This window comes from Solea solea, chromosome 7 (genome assembly GCF_958295425.1).
Source record: "Solea solea chromosome 7, fSolSol10.1, whole genome shotgun sequence".
NCBI classification, from domain to species: Eukaryota; Metazoa; Chordata; class Actinopteri; order Pleuronectiformes; family Soleidae; genus Solea; species Solea solea.
Window position 1 is genome coordinate 13,033,909 of NC_081140.1, and position 17,811 is coordinate 13,051,719.

The 17,811-nt window shown below is 39.4% G+C and overlaps 1 protein-coding gene across 2 annotated transcripts in view; it reads right to left on the minus strand.

The window, feature by feature from the left end:
- Positions 1 to 1,386: 1,386 nt before the first annotated feature.
- LOC131462329 (arf-GAP with Rho-GAP domain, ANK repeat and PH domain-containing protein 1-like) overlaps positions 1,387 to 17,811 on the minus strand; it is a 44,939-nt gene continuing 28,514 nt past the window's right edge. The window contains exons 14-34 of one of the 2 annotated variants that reach the window (XM_058633431.1): positions 17,621 to 17,795; positions 17,274 to 17,408; positions 16,983 to 17,118; positions 16,649 to 16,751; positions 15,921 to 16,113; positions 15,731 to 15,776; positions 15,439 to 15,605; positions 15,102 to 15,314; positions 13,616 to 13,721; positions 13,380 to 13,527; positions 12,704 to 12,787; positions 12,270 to 12,350; positions 12,011 to 12,128; positions 11,188 to 11,301; positions 10,945 to 11,087; positions 10,755 to 10,837; positions 10,030 to 10,080; positions 7,220 to 7,283; positions 6,832 to 6,907; positions 4,666 to 4,703; positions 1,387 to 3,841 (exon numbers count right to left, since the gene is read on the minus strand). In XM_058633431.1, the coding sequence (XP_058489414.1) occupies positions 4,696 to 4,703; positions 6,832 to 6,907; positions 7,220 to 7,283; positions 10,030 to 10,080; positions 10,755 to 10,837; positions 10,945 to 11,087; positions 11,188 to 11,301; positions 12,011 to 12,128; positions 12,270 to 12,350; positions 12,704 to 12,787; positions 13,380 to 13,527; positions 13,616 to 13,721; positions 15,102 to 15,314; positions 15,439 to 15,605; positions 15,731 to 15,776; positions 15,921 to 16,113; positions 16,649 to 16,751; positions 16,983 to 17,118; positions 17,274 to 17,408; positions 17,621 to 17,795 (2,244 nt within the window). In that variant the 3' untranslated portion in view covers positions 1,387 to 3,841; positions 4,666 to 4,695. Of the gene's footprint in view, positions 3,842 to 4,665; positions 4,704 to 6,748; positions 6,908 to 7,219; positions 7,284 to 10,029; positions 10,081 to 10,754; positions 10,838 to 10,944; positions 11,088 to 11,187; positions 11,302 to 12,010; positions 12,129 to 12,269; positions 12,351 to 12,703; positions 12,788 to 13,379; positions 13,528 to 13,615; positions 13,722 to 15,101; positions 15,315 to 15,438; positions 15,606 to 15,730; positions 15,777 to 15,920; positions 16,114 to 16,648; positions 16,752 to 16,982; positions 17,119 to 17,273; positions 17,409 to 17,620; positions 17,796 to 17,811 lie in introns of both variants that reach the window. The other variant, XM_058633430.1, reaches the window with a different exon arrangement.

Sequence of the window (17,811 nt, forward strand, 5' to 3'; positions counted from 1 at the left end):
TAATGTGTTATGTAATGTTAGCATGTGTTTTAGTGTAGTTTTAACGCGTTTCATCATGTGTACGTTATTATACTGTTCATGTAAAAGCCCAACTAGGGACAAGGGTTGCAAACTAGCAATAGCTATAAATTCAACATACAGTACTTCAGTTGCATTATTTGTATTGGAGCTATGTTAACTGTATTGTCCCTTTTTAAATGAACTTCTCTGTTACTACTATTTTATAATCCTGATCTACCCTAAAGAGTGACACAGGTGTTTGTGTGCCAGGGTTTGTTGTGAGTTTACAGCATATTTCTGAGCAGTCTCATACAGGCTTCGCATTGATGACATAGTTTTAAAGCCAAATCTCACAGCAAAGCAGCGTCCTTGTCTGTTGATGCAGTGAAATCTCATTTAAGTGGCACTCACTCATGCTGTTTTCATTGTTGTGCGCCGACACAGGTGGATGTCCTGGTTCCTGACAGACACTGGTGACTGCTGCTGTTGTCCTTTTGCTTTTCTACCTGAGGACTTGTGACACACTGTGCTCAATGAATTTACATTTTTATTTTCGGGGGAAATGGCAGGTGGCCTGGCAGGTGTTGGCAGCTGGCACACTCCGCCACCCTGAAGCGACTTTTCCTCAGATATGAGTTTATCTTTGTCTTCCACTCATAGCCCTTCACTGACCTCCATCCCTCTGCAATTTGCAACTGCTGTTATGCCCTATGTAGTAAAGGTCATTTCAGTGTGTTAAAGCATCCTCCTGTTTGTGTGCCTCCCTGGTGTGTTTTCCTGTGCGTGTGAAATTTAGTGGTCTCCTGTGTGTTCCTTACGGGGCTTTCCGGTGTGTGACCTGAGGCACAGAGTGACCCTGATGTGTCAGCTCTGTTTAGAAGAATGAGCATAAAGCTGGTGGACCACCATGACTCACACACACAGGAAACCTCCTCAGGGCTCTCCCTATGATCACTGTTCCCCGTCCATACACACACACACAAACACTCCTGACATTTTTCCTTAAAGCACATCTATAGACTTGCTTTTCTTGGCTGTGGTGTAGTATGACATCACCCTGACACCCACAGGCCTTATGAAAGTTTCTGTCATTTTAAATTTGCGTTTACAGTACGTACATGTTGTGTATGTGTTAGTTGCCCAGCTTGTCCTGTCACAGTTGGCCTGTAGGGCAGATTAGTCTTTGAATGTGTGCTACAGGCATGTACTGCATATGTACAGTATGTATATCATTTTGTACAAGTGCAGAATGAACAAGTGAATTAACCTCCGGGCAAGATAGAGCTGGAAGGCATCAATGTTTTGCAAAGACAATTTTTTTCCGAGCACAAGGAGACGTGAACTGTAAATGTATCTATGTTCAAGAAGAAACAACACATACGCAAACCAGCTGAATTTGTTTATTAGTTTCTTTGATGCGAAATCAGTAAAAAGCAGAGCAGTAGAATAAGAAAAGAGACAGAATATACACACCACGTGTATATAAAGTATTTACCAGCCCCCTGCAGGACTTAATGTATTGTTTTAAAACACTGAAACTCATTTAATCCACTAAAGATGTTTCAAATCCTAAAAGTAAACCGATCTCTTCAAAAAGTACATTTTCTATTATGACACATATTCTCAATACAAATTACTAAATTAGATGAAAATGTACTGTTCAGGGGGTAGATTAAACATTTCCATACAAATATAAACAAAACACATTTATCTAGAACAAGTGATAACACCTGGCACTTGTCACTGGGAGTACTACACATGCTGCATGATGGGAGACAACATTCATACAACTGCTGCTGCTCTGGTGACTCACTCACAAATGAATAAAAAAAAAACAATTGCCAGAGGCTTGTGGGTGACAAACAGTGGAAAAGGATGGAGGTTTGATAATTTTACTAAATCTCATGGCTGCAATACTTAAACCATGTGTTCCAAATGAAAAGTGAGAGTAGCAGTATGCTGCTGGATGAATGTTTGTCTGCAGCAGGTCTTTCAGATAGAGACTTTATTAATCCCGCAGGAAATGAAAAACAACGCAACAGTGACGGAGCTACTGGACAGGCAGCCACTTGAGTCTGTGCCCTTTGTGATGTGACCTTAAAGGCTCATTCGTGTAGGCCAAGAGACTGTTGATTGAAAGGGAGGTGAATATGCGGATATGTTAAATGTCGCATGCCTCTCATTTCATATCAATTCGTAAAGATTATCATTTAAATTGCTCTAATGATGAGCCTTCACAAGTGTCTCCTCATAGTACTTCAGTGTTACAAAACAATAACGGTCGGGCGATACTTTCTATAGGCACTGTAGGTTTGTTACAATAGAGTGCATTCTCTATTCCTGCTGAACTGCACAGCCACGGCTAATAACACACACAAATATAAATACACTACGGTATATACACATTCACAGGCACTGCTGTTAAAGGTAAAAAAAAACTAACAAAGAGCTGAGCCTTAAGATGCCTCACTAATACAAGACATCCTACAGTGCAGCATCCAGCGCCTTCTGCTGTCTGAATAAATACAAAAATATGTTTACAACATGAGAACCTACAGGTGGCTTACAGCACTACAAGGTAGTGAGGATGGTGGATGTTCTGGTAAGGCAGCCGTTGACAGGTTATTACTTTTAACAAAAACAACAACAAATATATACATATACACACACACACAAGTTTGGACTCATGAACTAAGACTGATAGAAGACAATATTGCATTTATGTTCATCTGTTGTGCTTGCAGATTTTTCAGTGGAACCACTGCGTCCTCATTTGGGGGTTAGATTAACAAATCATAAAAATATGCTATTGAAATGATGTTATTTCATACTGACTCAATCAAACTTGTATGTTTATTCAATTATAATTCATAAAGGACCAACACACAGGAGGCGACTATGACGACTATCACATCAAATGAGTAAATATAAGTGAGAGTGCATGGTTAACCCTAACCCTGTGATGGACTGGTGACCTGTCCAGGGTGTACCCCACCATTCGCCCTACTGTATGTCAGTACATGCAGCATGTTTTGGCCTCAGCGGTAACTCAACCAAACAAAAACAAACTTGTGTGTGTGTGTATGCACACAGGTGCATCTACTGTATGCAGACAAAGTGACATAAGCATTTAAACAGCAAGATCAAGGTTTTGCACTGTGTTGGTCATGCCGTACAATAAACACTAATCCATCACCTGTCATTTGTCAGCTGTCTCTTGGGCCCAGTCAGAATTCATTCTCATTATCAGACATCAACTTTACTTACAATAGCTACTGTTCACTTTTTTGAATTTCAGATTTACAAAATAATCTGTCAGACAGTAGCACAGAGAGATAAAAAAAATCACCTACAAACTTCTATTTTCAATTAAAAAAATAACATTCTCTAAGCACTCGATGCTAGTGCCTAAAATAATCTAAGGTTTTTTTGCTCAGCATGTCTTTCATACCTCTGTCCCATTATACATCATTATAATAAAACATGTCAGGGATTATATGCCACACTGACCAATAAAGAGTCCAACACTGAGCACAGACTGGCTCCACGTCGAGCTGGAACGTACAAGGAAAATTCGATTTTTGTTCATCTCGTCATCGTTAATGCCACAGCTCCAACTCTCTACTGTACATTCACGTAAAACTCTTGTGTGCAGGTTATATTTCACACCGCCACTGTAGTACACACAGGTTTTGGTCCATTTTATATTATACTGAGCAGAACATGCAGCAGTCCATAATCCAGGTGCACAATATGAGAGTCCATTACTCTGTTTGTCTGTCTGTCACCACAGTGATGACGTAATTGGCACGTTGAGAGATCATCTGATGAGTCCAACCACCTGCACACACGCACACACATATATATCACACACTAACATGTAGTTTTATCCTTTCACCCCGAAAATTTGTTTCATAGCCAAGTCCGCTGAGAAATTAGGCTTCCATTTTTCATCCAGACTATAAATGTCTCAGAGCCATGGCAACCAGACATGAGGTTGCTGACATGACGTCGACTGAATAAATAGTGGTCAAGAGAGCATATAAATGTCAAACACACACACAAAAAAAAATAAACCAGCATATTAGCTTAAGCTATGACCATGAATCATTTAAACTTTATGATATTTTAACTTGAGTGATCACCTAAAGCTTAACAGTTGTTTTTATAACTCATTAATCTCTTTTTCCCTTATTTTTTTTAAATTATTTTTTGATTACGTTATCTACGAATGCTGAAAACTAGATAAACATGTATCCAGAAGCTGTGGCGTTTTGGTTTGATAAATATCTTAAGTGGTCAGCTAGTTATTTAAAAAAAATATATATTGATTTTCTGCTGAAGTAGTTAATATTGCATAATATTCAAAGAGTCATTGCAGTCTGATCAGTCTACTCAAGTCATAATCTACAGTGAGATATACAGCAGCTGAAACACTTTGGATTAATGAGGAAATAGTTCTACTTTGTTGTCATTTATTCACTTATCCATGTCCTTAGTGGAGCCATTATTCAAAGGTTTACCATCTTTTCACAGATTCCAATGCAATCACAATGACACCTACTTACTTATCAACATCATTGACATTTGAATTAAAAAGTATTTAATCTGATATAATAGTCAACGTCAACAGTCAAGAAAGTATGTGTTATCCAACCGTCTTACCTTTCTTTAAGCAAGGATTATCGAACATCCCTAAAGAGCTGAAAGAGAGAATGGCGTGGTTACGAGATACATTGTGAATAGAGCAGCTTTACATTAATGTTATAAACTAATCTGTACAGTGGCTATTGTATACTGAACATTTAATAACCCATAATCTTTAGAATATACACTGCATATACAATACATATTCTAAAGATTATGGGTTATTAAATGTTCATCCTCTAAATTAAAAAAAAAAGAAAGAGAAATAGATGTTTACACCCAGTAACAACATTTATGTCCACATTTATTCACATTTATGTCTTTGGGCACGTCAACAGTAAGGTGAATAAAAGGCACAAAGGGGCAAATAACTTTTTTCACTTAATTACTTTGCACTTGATATGAATAGAGAGGGTTTGTTCAAATTAAACTCAATAATTAATTATTCACAATTTCATCCATTATTATTATTCGCATTGATGTGCAAAGGCCTATAGAGTGATGGATTGACCTAATTCTAGCTCTAATGCTAAAAACAAGTCGCTGTGCAAGTAGTTGTGATGACCATACAAAATGTCCCCACAATAATGGATTTGAATCAAAATGTGTCCTCACAACCTAATATACACATGCATACACATTACACACGTGTAATGTGTAAACAAGTGGTCAAGGGGACTATGTATGTGAAGAATTAAACATGCAGTGAATCTCTTTCATCCTCACAAACACAAACATCCTGCAGAAACCCAGCATCCCGCCGCCCCACCACCAAAGCGATCACTCCTCCTCTCACAATCTCAGCAAATGTACTGTCAAGTGGACGCACTGAGGAGATGTTTATCAAAACAAAATATCTGGGGGGCAACAACCAGGCAACCGCGGGATCGCATTTGTGCCAGTGGATGTGACTGTGCTGCTGCAGTCTGCAGCAAACTAATGAGAGGTGTGTGATGACTACCAACAGCAGGAGGAGACAGCTGCACATGAGACTGTGGATATTTGGTCCCAAAGGACCAGGACTGAGCACTGAGTGAATTATTCTGGATGGCTGCATCTATTTCTCCTATGAGCATAAGAGAAAGAGATGAAGATGGCGAAAATATAATCTCACGAAGAACTAATGATAATGTTTGTCCAGTTCTTGCATGGCAAACAATTCTGCACTGATGTGGCAACAGTGCTGTGAAACAAAGTTTCTCATTCTTCCTAGGCAAGCACAAGTTCACATCAAATGTTTTCCATGTTTTTGTTGTGTTTTGAAGCCATCTTTGCCAAAGCAACACCATAATAACTCTTGCTCTAATTCTGTTTTCTTAGTTCTCGGTCCAAACCTCCTGCAATAGGCTGATGCTGCTGTCTGCTCCTGTTTACATTATCTGGATTCTTCAACATTTCTAGTAATTTATTCTTTTGACCTCGAGGCTCCTGAAAACACATACTCATGTTTCATAAAGGAGGAGGCATTTAGTCTATTTTTAGTAAAGAACAGACAGTTCAAGAACCCAGATCCTATCATGATGATTAAATCATAGATGAATTATGGTACAGAGATTATTGATCCTGCACAGGTGCTCCCCTCTCTTTTAGTGGCAGTCAATTACAAAAAGGAAAACATTTCAGTAACACTTTAGATTAGGGAACACATATTCACCATTAACTAGGTGCTTACTAACATGCATATAAGTAGCATACCAGACCTTTATTAGTAATTATTAAGCACATATTAACACCTTAATCAGAGGAAGAGGTTGAATAAGGTTATGTAGAATAAGGTGTTAATACATGCTTAATAATTACTAATAAAGGGTAAGTGTGCTATTTATGCATGTTAGTGAGCACCTAGTTAATAGTGAATATGTGTTCCCTAATCTAAAGTGTTACCAACATTTCCCCAATGTGGAGGTTCTCAGGCTCCATCTTATGACTGAAATACTCAAAGGGTAACAAAGTACATGTTACACAGCTTATATAAGACAAATGCAAATGAGTTCTGCTTGGGCAAGGATCAGGTTTGAGGGTCTGGACCACCTGTTCAGCATAAAATGTCTCTGATTACCTTGTCCCCCATTTAGTCCCAATGATTGATAGGTTGACTCACAGCAAGCGGGTCTTGGCTGAAAGCTGCTACGCTGTTACGCATTTCATTCTCACTGCCACGCAGTGGTATCAGTGACACGTTACCGTGACGCGTGTCTGGCAACACCCGGCTCATCCGTGTCTGCTGCAGGCCATCCTGAGGCCACACATCGCCATCATACTTTAATGAGGAAAGAGCACAGACAGAGGGGGAAGATTAAGAGAGGGAGCCAAGTGAGATTTTACAAAACAGAAAAGCATAGCATATAACGGGTATGTGAGACTGATTTTAACGCCTGGAACAGAACTTTTCTGTGGTAACAAATGACATAGTGGCATTAAAAAAACACTTCCATGTATAGTGGATGAGAAATATATCAAAAATATCAAGAATCATAAATTCACATCATAAATGGTAATATAAATTATACATATAAGTAATTACTTAAATCGTGTAACTGTTTTTTAAATCTTTGTGTGCATAAAATCGTACCTGAACACTGAGAAAAGTAGCATACCACTCCCTCATTTCTGACTGGCTCTCACAGCAGAGATACCTGCAAATAAATAGAGGGTGATAAAGTGAGGGAGACTGTGTGATAAAAATCTGTAAGTGGTGTGTGTGTGTGTGTGTGTGTGTGTGTGTGTGTGTGTGTGTGGTCTCGGGAAAAAAAGATGCTTTTGGAGATGAAGGGAAATGTGGAAAAAGACTCAAAAGAAAGAGACAGGTTATCAAAGACATTAAGTGAAACTCTCCTGTGACGACCGTAGTAATATTGTAAGCGTATAATACAAACACAGAGCATGATCCCAAACAGAAATCCCCACAGATGAGAAACAGTGATGAGAATGATTCCCCTCAGAGTCCATGTTGATAAAAAACTGTGCTTGTGTCTCTGTAATATCTGTGTGTTCGAGCATATTTTATGGCACTCGGCTTGCAATCACCTCATCCCATGACTCACCAGCCATGCTGTGGTGCTGAATAAATGAGCTTTATTTATAATTGTTATGACACTTATTCAAGAGCACAAAACAGAAGACACAACAAAATATTGATTAAAATAAAAAGAGAGAGTCAGCACACATGCTGTCACACCACCCAACCACACACACACCACCGCCGGCGGCGGCAGGATTGACTTCTATTCATTTGGATTGCATAAACAAATCGTTATCTCAAGCCTTAAACGTAACCTAACCCAAATCTTAACCCAACACCCCAAACTAAACCAGTTTCTCAGAAATGAGGTTCTGTCATTAGAACTACTGGTCCTGACAACGTTGGTGTTTATGTCAAAAAGAACACTCAAGCACAAATACAGACACACACACACACACACACACATCCGTTGGCCCTAAAGTTTGCATCATTAGGGCCAACAGAGCTCATTAGTGGAGGTAGAGCTTTAAAAACAGGACAATCACTCTTTTCAAGTGCAGATACAGACCAACATTTTCCTGTTCATTTACTGTCTGTGCATTTAACTGCACCTCTGATTTAGACCATCAATAAATGCAGAATAATGGATTTCCATGAAGCCAGAGTTGAACATTTACATAATATTCAGAAAATGTGTCAGGGTCTCTTAACTTGCAAAAATGTGCTGATGAAATAGTGCAACAAATGGGAAAAAGAAAAAAAGTAATAGGGAAGGAAAATGAGTAGTAGTAGTAGTAGCATTTGCTTATCCATTGATATTTTTAAAAATCCAATTTATTTTTTAATTACAACCACTCCTTCCTCGCCAAGTTATCTTTCACCTGCAGTAAAAACAGAATGCCTAACTCAGTGCGAGTGCACCAGTCTATCTCATCTTCAGTGTGACACTTTTTCTCTCTACCTTCCTCTTTTTCCCCATACCTTGTTTATTTTTCTTCCACACATTCTCCCTCTGCAAGTGTCTCTTAGGTTCAGTTTCAGTTATGTTTTTTTTCTTTGCGAGGGTCATGACAATGAAGTGTAACCAGGAGATGACACCGCCTATAGCACAACGAGAACAGCACTCCCCATTACAACTGTGCAGATATCGACTGCGGCTGTCAAATATTGTGCTATAAATTAACACATGAGCACGGGGATGTACATTAATATTCGACTGAGGAACACATATACGGAGAAATATTTACATGTGAACAGACCTAGATAAGAATAGAGACATGAATGCAGGGTGTGAGATTCCCTCCTGGGTGGAAATGACCTCTCATGTGTGTCTCTCTCACACAGTGATCTGACCTGTTTTTTTCCTCCTACAGAGAATACTGTCAGCTTTCTCCAACATTCACAAATGTGATCACACTTCCACTCAAAGAAAAAAGGCCCTGCCACTGAACATTAGGATGGCAAGCATGTCAAAACTACTGAGTAAGTTTGCAGTGAAGGCTGCATGTACTTATGCAGATAGACACGTCCAAAGGCCACGTTAGAACAAGGTGTGGACAGCAGCATTGTGAGTGAGTCACCATCACATGGTCATTTTTATGTGATGCATATATTGTAATCCACTTGACATTTAAGGAAATTGGAGAGTTCCAATTAGATTATCGATTGTTACACCCAATACACAAACACTGACACTGATCATCACACGACATATATTAATAATGAAGACCGTTAAATGCACTTGTGCCTCAGATGATTTACAAAGATTGTTAAACTACACTCACCAGCCTTTCTATCATCATGAATCAGTCTGACCACTTTCTTCTAACCTCAAATAGCAGCCACTCAGCAGATATTTTTTTTTCTATAAAGCCTACACATGGCTTGTGTAAAATCCCAGTAGATCAGCAGATCCTGAAATGCTCAGACCAGCTCGTCGAGCATCAACAACCATGCCATGTTCAAAGTTACTTTCCTCCTCATTCTGATGCTCCCTTTGAACTTCAGCAGATCGCTGCGACCATGTTTAAATGCCTTACTGCTGCTGCCCTGTGATTGGCTAATGGCTGATATTTGCATTAATAAACATATAAACAGTTGTACCCAATAAAATGGAGTGTATGTCAAGGCAAAGTGAGGTTTAGTTGATGTACATTGAGTGAGTGCACATCCCCATATACAGGACAGGACAGGACTGGAACGGAGATGGGATTTCAAATGCACAAACACACGGTCCACACCTTTGAACTTTGTCTTTATGTGAGCTGCAAACAGGTCAAAACTAATTAAGTGATTTGATATGATCTGTTATAAACTTTCACCATCTGAAATCATGCAGTAGTGAAGTTCAGAGAGCAGAGCAATGCCTCAAATCTGTGTTGAGCTGGGGTTTATTCCAAAAAACACGGACAGCTACTCACCACTGCTGCCTCTCTTGCTTCTTACTCTCGCACACCACTGTCAGTCCCCAGCTAGAAACAGACAGATAAAGATAGTTACAGCAGCACTTCAACTGCAGCAGAAAACATGATTATTGGACCTAGCTTGCCCCCTAGTGGTCAAACTCTCAAGAAGTCTGTGGGAGCTTTTTTAGATAAGGTGAAGAAGAGAAGGCATCCAGAATAAGACTTAATTTTAGCTTTAAATTGCCACTTTAAATTATTCTCCCCGTGTGTGTGGGTTTTCTCTGGGTTCTCTGGCTTCCTCCCACAGTCCAAAAACATGCAATATGGGGATTAGGTGAATTGGACACTCTAAATTGACCATAGGTGTGAGTGTGAGAGTGGTTGTTTGTTTCTATGTGTGTGGCCCTGCGATGAACTGGTGAACTGTCCCCGAGACCCTCTGGTGGAGGATAAAGCGGTAGATGATGATGGCTGGATGGATGGATGGAGCCTAATGATCTCGCCTATTGTGCTTTTGACCTCTGCTAAATGGTTTGTATTAAACTAGTCACACCAAAGAGAACCTGATGCTTTTCTCAATCTGGATTTAAAAGCATATACTTAGGATTCACAACAGAGAGACGAGAGTGATGGATCAATGTTGACCAACTCTGATGGCCTTGCATTTTTTTCTGTCATGATTTTAAGTGACATCAATGCAACCTGTATCTCTGTGGCTTCACTGCACATCCAACACTTACCAGGTGGGAGGACGAAGCCTCTTCTTGATACCTAAATACACCTTGAGATTTTTCACTTGCCAGTCACGTTCTGTACGGTTACTCTGAAACAGAGAGAGCGAGAGAAGGGAGCAGAGTGAATAAGTCAGTGACACACTACGAAACCAGTAGCAGAGGAAGTCAGAAAAGTTTATTCATCTGTCAATCTTACTCTGACTTCCTTGTACATTCTGAGCAAGCTGGAGTTGAGGATGAAATATCGGTCATTGAAAGCCGAGGTCAGACCCAGGCCCAGGATGCTTCGCTCCTCTCTGAATTTCATCATCCCATGTTTGGATGCATCCACTTTACTGCCTTGAAGAGTAATATTAATAATAATGTGGTTAAGACCAACAAAACAACCAAGACATTTTGAGAGGACAACATTTTGTTGGCAATTAGTTTGTGTGTTTACTTAGGTATACGATCATTGACTCCAGAGCGAGGTGCTTCTTGATGAGCAGATGGGAGTCTGTGCCAAACGCATGAAGAATGGGTAAAACTCGCTCCTGATAGTGCAGTGGTCGTTCTAGGGGAGGCACGAAGAGCCACAGTAAACACAGGGGGATAGAGAATCTGCAGTAGCCTTGAATCATTTCTTTACATGATGCAGAACAATGTTTGCAGCATTAAAACAAGAGAAAAGAGAGCGTGTCATGCTCAGATAAAAAGACAAAGCTCCAGGGAACCACGATTGGCAGCATGTGATTTGTATTTAAATAACAAAATAACTATTTTGTGTTATGATTGTAACAAACCATGGACCCCAGGACTTGGTTTATATTCTTCAAGAAACATAGAAAAATCCCCTCTAGCTCAACTCTTTCTAATTTCCTTCCTTCATTAGTATATTTTTTTCATTTCCTCCTGTAATACCAGCAGGAAGGTTTTCTAACCAGTGATGGGAAGTCTGCCAATTCAGAGTTGCTGGCATTTGATAGGCCACATACGGGCTTCCCTGTTGGGAACCAGATGTCCCAAATACTAGGCTGAAAACAAACCATGTCACAGTCACTATGCTTAGAGTGATTTTATTGCCTTGGGTTTGTGTCACTTTTGCCAGCTCACATTGCAGGTTGAATAAGGAGCACTGCACATTTGTGTCATTGTTTTGTTTCACCATAAGCTGTTTATATGGCTATGTGAACCCGGTGTGTCAAAATAGAAATTTAAAAAGATATTGGTGGAAGGACTAAATTACTAAATAATTACATTTCTTTGCACAAAATGTCTCTTACCCATTTCCTCCTTGTTGCTAACCTCCCAGCAGCTCCAGTACTCATTATCTTTAATGCTGATGTTGCGCCGGTCAAGGACCTCACATGTCAGCTCTGCTGCTGTCATAGAACCAGGGATCTAAGAAGAGAATTTACACAATTACTTTAGTTAAGTCTGTTACCACAGGAGAGAGTGAAAGAAGCTAGTTTGTTTTGGCGTTACTTATTGTCCATTACACAAGAAAAGAACTGGACATCAAAAATGTAAAGTTCAGGTCACCTTCACATGTTGCTCTACTGTGTCTGTGTTTTCCTCCTCCAGGTACACGGTGCAGATGAAATGACCTCCGGGCTCAGTACTCTGAGGTGACCAATACACACACACACGAAACTCATTACAGACTGTGATTAAAAATGAAATAAACAGAGCACAGACTTACACTGCTCAGTCACAACATTAAAACCTTAGAGGTACCCTTTTTTTGTTGGTGTAAATGTAAATTTGACGTTATTTTTTATGGTTTAAAGTGGTCAAGATTTAATAATGTCACATTTTGACATGAAGTTTTGACACTGAACAACAATGAAACAAATCTTACACCACTTATTATTGTTATTCGAAATATGCACACCAACAAAGATACAGTTAAGTTCCATCAAAATTGTCTTCATACAAATTAGTAAAATAAAAAAAATGATGCATGTGTGACCTACGGGAAACTTTGTGTTGAGTTTCAGCCTCATGTTTATGATAGCATGGATCTCTTTTAGCTGCTTCTCGAGCTGCTGCTCCTCCACCTACAATCACATATACACACATACAATGGATCAGTCAACAGCTGACAATACTTTAATTATAACGCCAACCTGTGCGTTTTAATCTGAAATTCCCACTGGCACTGAACACTGTGTTTTTTCTTAATCATCAGGAAATCTGACCATCATGTTGAGCTAATGCCATTTGCATGAAGCTTTATTTTTATCTCCTCAAAACATAATAATGCAGTTAAGATAAAATAGTTAAGAGGCTGTCTTTCATTAGAAGTACAATTTGACAGTGACTGCAGGGATTTCATCAAATCTCATGAGAGGAAATCCCATCATCGCACAGTTCCTTCCTCTCGCCATAACATCCTTCTCAATTTACCATCTCCCTTTCTAGTGAAGTTTCAGGAAACCACCAAAATGTGCAGTAAGCACATAACACCAGCTTGTTACCCCACACAGTTAAGTACAATAGATAAGATCAGTTTATATTTACAAGATAAGAATGCTCTCCATTTAAATGCCATTGCCATTTCCTGATGTCACCACTTCAATTAAATGTATCAAGTTTACGAACAAATAGTTTTTGCCCCGTTATTATTGCCCTGACCGTAGTGAGTCTCACCATAAATATGAGTGTGTAGTGCTGTATGAGGTCTTCAACGGTGCGGCCAGCAGTGTAGTCTTTCCCATCTGTCTGAAACAGGGTGGGGCCGAACACTATAGCCAGGTTGTGGAGGTTCATTTGGTTCTGGTCTGAAAAACACTGCACGCTGAAATGCATGCAGTGAAAATACACAGTGGTATGAACATACAGTGAATAGAGATGTAAGTGGATCTATGCTTGTGTCTGTATCTCACCAATACAGGTGGTTGATAAGGGCTTGTAGTGTAGCCTTGTTGACATGAGGCAGTCTGTTGAACAGCTGCTGGTACTCTGAGATTTTCATTTTTTCATCCTGAATGGCTGCATAAGAAGGGAAAGGAAGGAAAACAGAAGCAAAAGATTTTCAATACAGAGTGAACATATTAAACAAATATACTAAAACATATTAAAGTGAGAGAAAATAAAAGACAGAGAGAAAGATAGATGAATACAGTGTGTGTGAGAGAGAGAGGCCAAGACAGTGTGAATACAAAAGTGATAAGCTCAGGAGCATTAGGAGCATTTTCTCTCATGAAGAAAACTAAATTCATGAATTATTTTCAATTCTCATCAGTTGTTTCCCACTGAATTTGACATCTTACACCAGAAGCAAGAAAATAGACCTTTCTGTCCAAATGAAGGTCTGTGGATACAGAAAAACCAAGACAATTTCCATTTTATCCACTATACTGGAGGGGGCAGTAGAATACTTATCATACTACTAATACTTAGTACATTAAATAATCCTATATAAAAACTGGAGAAGGCAAATTCTGAATTGAACTGATGTGAATGAGAGGTTGAAATTATGAATCCAAGTTTCTAACTGAATGTTTAGAAAGAATTTAAAAATGGATCCAAAATGTTTTGAGGGTTGGAAATATATCCAAGATCCCTGAGGGCAGTCACAGTGATCAGTGATGAAATACCACAGTCTGAACGAGACTATTGCAGAGGAAGACGAGATACAGCACAACCTTGCATTAATACTGGTTCCGGCAGACACAATGGCCACTGCACCTGTGGCTTAACAGGTGCTGTATCCCTTTAAGAGCAGGATGAGCTGACGTGCTGTGACAACGTATTGTGTCAATCTGTGACTTGCGCTGTGTCTACTACTGCTCTCTACCACAACTTGACTGACTTTTGCTTTTGACTACTGCGACTATGAATCTTACTGTCTAGCATTTGATGTCATTTCTCTAGCTCTTAATATCTGGAATAGGCTGAAAATTCCATGCAGTTTGAACCGTAACTGTGAAAAATATGTGATAGTCATTAAAGCTAAATATAGGAATGAAAGTCCCACTTTGTGAATGTTTTGAAGTTTGAACGAAGCTTCTACATTGAAGCATGAAAATAAGTGTGTCTGATGTGTGCATCATTTGACAGAGTTGTTTTTGAAAAAGAAAGTATGAAAATTCTGGATAGACAGAATAATATCCTAATTGAGCGGAACTTTTTGAAGTTCAAACAACTTTTTTATGTTGAAGTTTGTGGAACAAGTTAACGGACAAATAAATGACAGAAAAGAAGAAGTAGCAAAAGAAGAAGTATCAAAGAATGGCTGCTGCAGATCAGGACACAGTGGGAACAATCCCACTAATAAAAGAATTTGCATAGCTATAAAAAATTAGATGCAAGTAGAAAATGTGTTTGATGTGGTTAAAGTGAACTGAGCCATCATAAAATTAATCTTACCAGCTGCACTGAGCCAGTTGCTGGAGCTCTCCGATGTGAACAGTCCTTCCTCTAACTCCCTAAAGAAGCGCTTGAGTGTGTTGGAGACATCGTCCACCTGGTGATCTCCTTCCCTCAGATGCACGCTGCGGGCATCGCGTCGAAATCTCTGGCACAGTGCTGCCACGCGCGAGTTCACACCACTCTTGCGATAGATTCCCTCAGATGTCAAGCCTAAACAAACACAAAACATAATGTCACAAATCAAGAAATGTGAGCTTTTTTTAATGTACTGTTCGAGTTGCTGTGATTCTGAACATGCATTTTGTGTCTGTGGACATCTCTGTATAGCTCTCACCGCCACACTGAGTGATGTAGCCAATGCAGCTATGAACGATGACAGGGATATCAGTTTCTGTGAGCTGCTGCTGACTCAGTGTGTCTCCTCCACTCCCCGCGGCTGTTCGGATGGCGGCACACCAGCCGGCAAAATCCAACTTCCTCTCTCCTTCCATGTACAAGGCTCTGAAGAAAAAAGACCCCAGTAACAAATTAGGGCACAAAGTGTTTCACGGGTGGGACTGAAGCTTATACAAGGATTCATTAAAAAAAGATTAAACATAGCCAGATATTTGTTCTTGTCCTCTCACCTGCCTTTCTCTACCAGAACCAGTACTTCATTGTCTTGTTGGGTGGCTGTTACATACAAATACATTGTCATCATGATCATTTTTAAAGCTGAATAGCAATCAGAGAAGACCTGAGGGTCAAACCATTTGATAAATGTTATGTGTGAACATTACACTATGATTGCAGAAGGAGTTTACATTTGTCACTCACAGAGTTCATTAAGTTTACGGAGGTGGATCTCCTCCCACTGGTCACCCTCCAGAAGGGCATGAAGTGTGGAGCCCACCAGAGCAAACCAACCAACTTTAGATGTTTGTAGATTCAAGCCGTCTTTATATTTCAGCCTCCCGATCCGCTCAAAACCCATCCTCAATAATGGTTCTGCAGTGGCTGGGATAAAGCTCTAAAGATTAAAAAAAAAGGGGGGAGGGGACATTGTGATTCAGCATAAATTTTTCTTTCTCTATTCTTTAGTGATAATTCAAGTTAAATTATTAAAAGGAAGATTTCACATAGGGTCTTTGTACAATATATCACAGTCGTATGTGATGTGAGTCATGGCATGGTCAGCAATTACTACAAAATTCACTATCGAGTTATACTGTATTTGTGGCTAGACATGGATGTGCTGTCCATCTCCCCTCAGAAATCATGATTCCCAGTTAAGTACAGTGGGACCTTGTGACACATTTGATTTATATAACATTTAGAGAAAAACACATTTTGCTGCATCTATTTCAGAATGAAGAATAATCTGCATTTCTAAGAGTATTTCCAAGTTTTACAATGTGGTAAATGTAAACCTGCCACTTCACAGAGTTCTTCAACTTCAACATATAAAACTATTACTGTTATCTGAAATGTAAGGTTCCAGCTGAGGAGGGAGATAGAGAATGTATGTTTGTGGTTCCACAATTGAGGATATGTTTGGTACTTACCTTGGCAATAGATTTCACCCATTCTTTGTGGCTATCTGCATTATCAGTGCCAAACAGATAGAGACGCTCTGACTCGGAGTAAATTTCAAAGGTACTGTCATACCTATAGAAAAAAGAGAGTCAGGACGGAGGACACAGAGGGCGGTATTAAAAACAGGAGGGAAACTCGGACGGAGTAATTTTGTGTACATCTACATTTCGTAATATTTCACTATTATATTCTAATCCGAATAGGACTATATAAATAAGTGTTGGCTATGTATTTATTTACATGTGTATTGTAATTAGTAATTAGTATACAGAGAGACTAGCAGCACACTGGATGAATGTTTACCAATGTTTATCGTGCGGGTCGACAGCCAAACAGACGATCTCTGAAGCTTTCAAAGTGCCGTTAGGGTTTGAGTTCTTGTCACTCTCATAATAACTGAAGGTGCCATCATTCAGCGTACACCAACGGCGACTGAACTCTACATGGATGAACAATTCAACAGCACATAATAAAAATCATAACAGTGCAAGTGGCATTTCCAGACACTACTTTTGCATTTAAGCACTACATTTCTTTGTGTGCAATTGTGAAAATATCGTTATAAAGTATATTGCACAGCATCTGCGTGTATACCCTCTTTGCCCTTGCGCTCTGTGACAGCCCGAGCCATGGATGCAGTTTTGTAAAGGAAGCCGTTATGAGACACACTAGGTGGTGGTGAATAATGTTTGGCCTCCATGACCCTAACCACGTCTGACTGTGGCAGATCTAAACAAAAACAAACAAACAAACAAAAAATATTTCAGGCCTAAAACAAATATGGGTATAGTCATGAATGTGTGTTTAGTAATCAGAAATGACTGTAAAAATGACATGTGTGAAAAACTATAGAACAATTTTGAAAACTGAATTAGCATTCCTTAAACGATCATTTTGAATAAATGACAATACTGACAAAAAAAAAATATGTATAACTTTACCTGTGCTGAGATTGTTTCTAATTAACTCAGCCTGTAAGGGTTGTGCGTGTGCGTTGGCCAGGGAGAAAGGGGAAGGCCAGTTGGTCTTTCCAGTTGAACAATTGACATCTGCCCCACAGAAGATCAGACTTATTGTCTCTAACAAATCACTGCACTGAACATTGATGCACAGAGCCTAGGGAGAGGCAGAA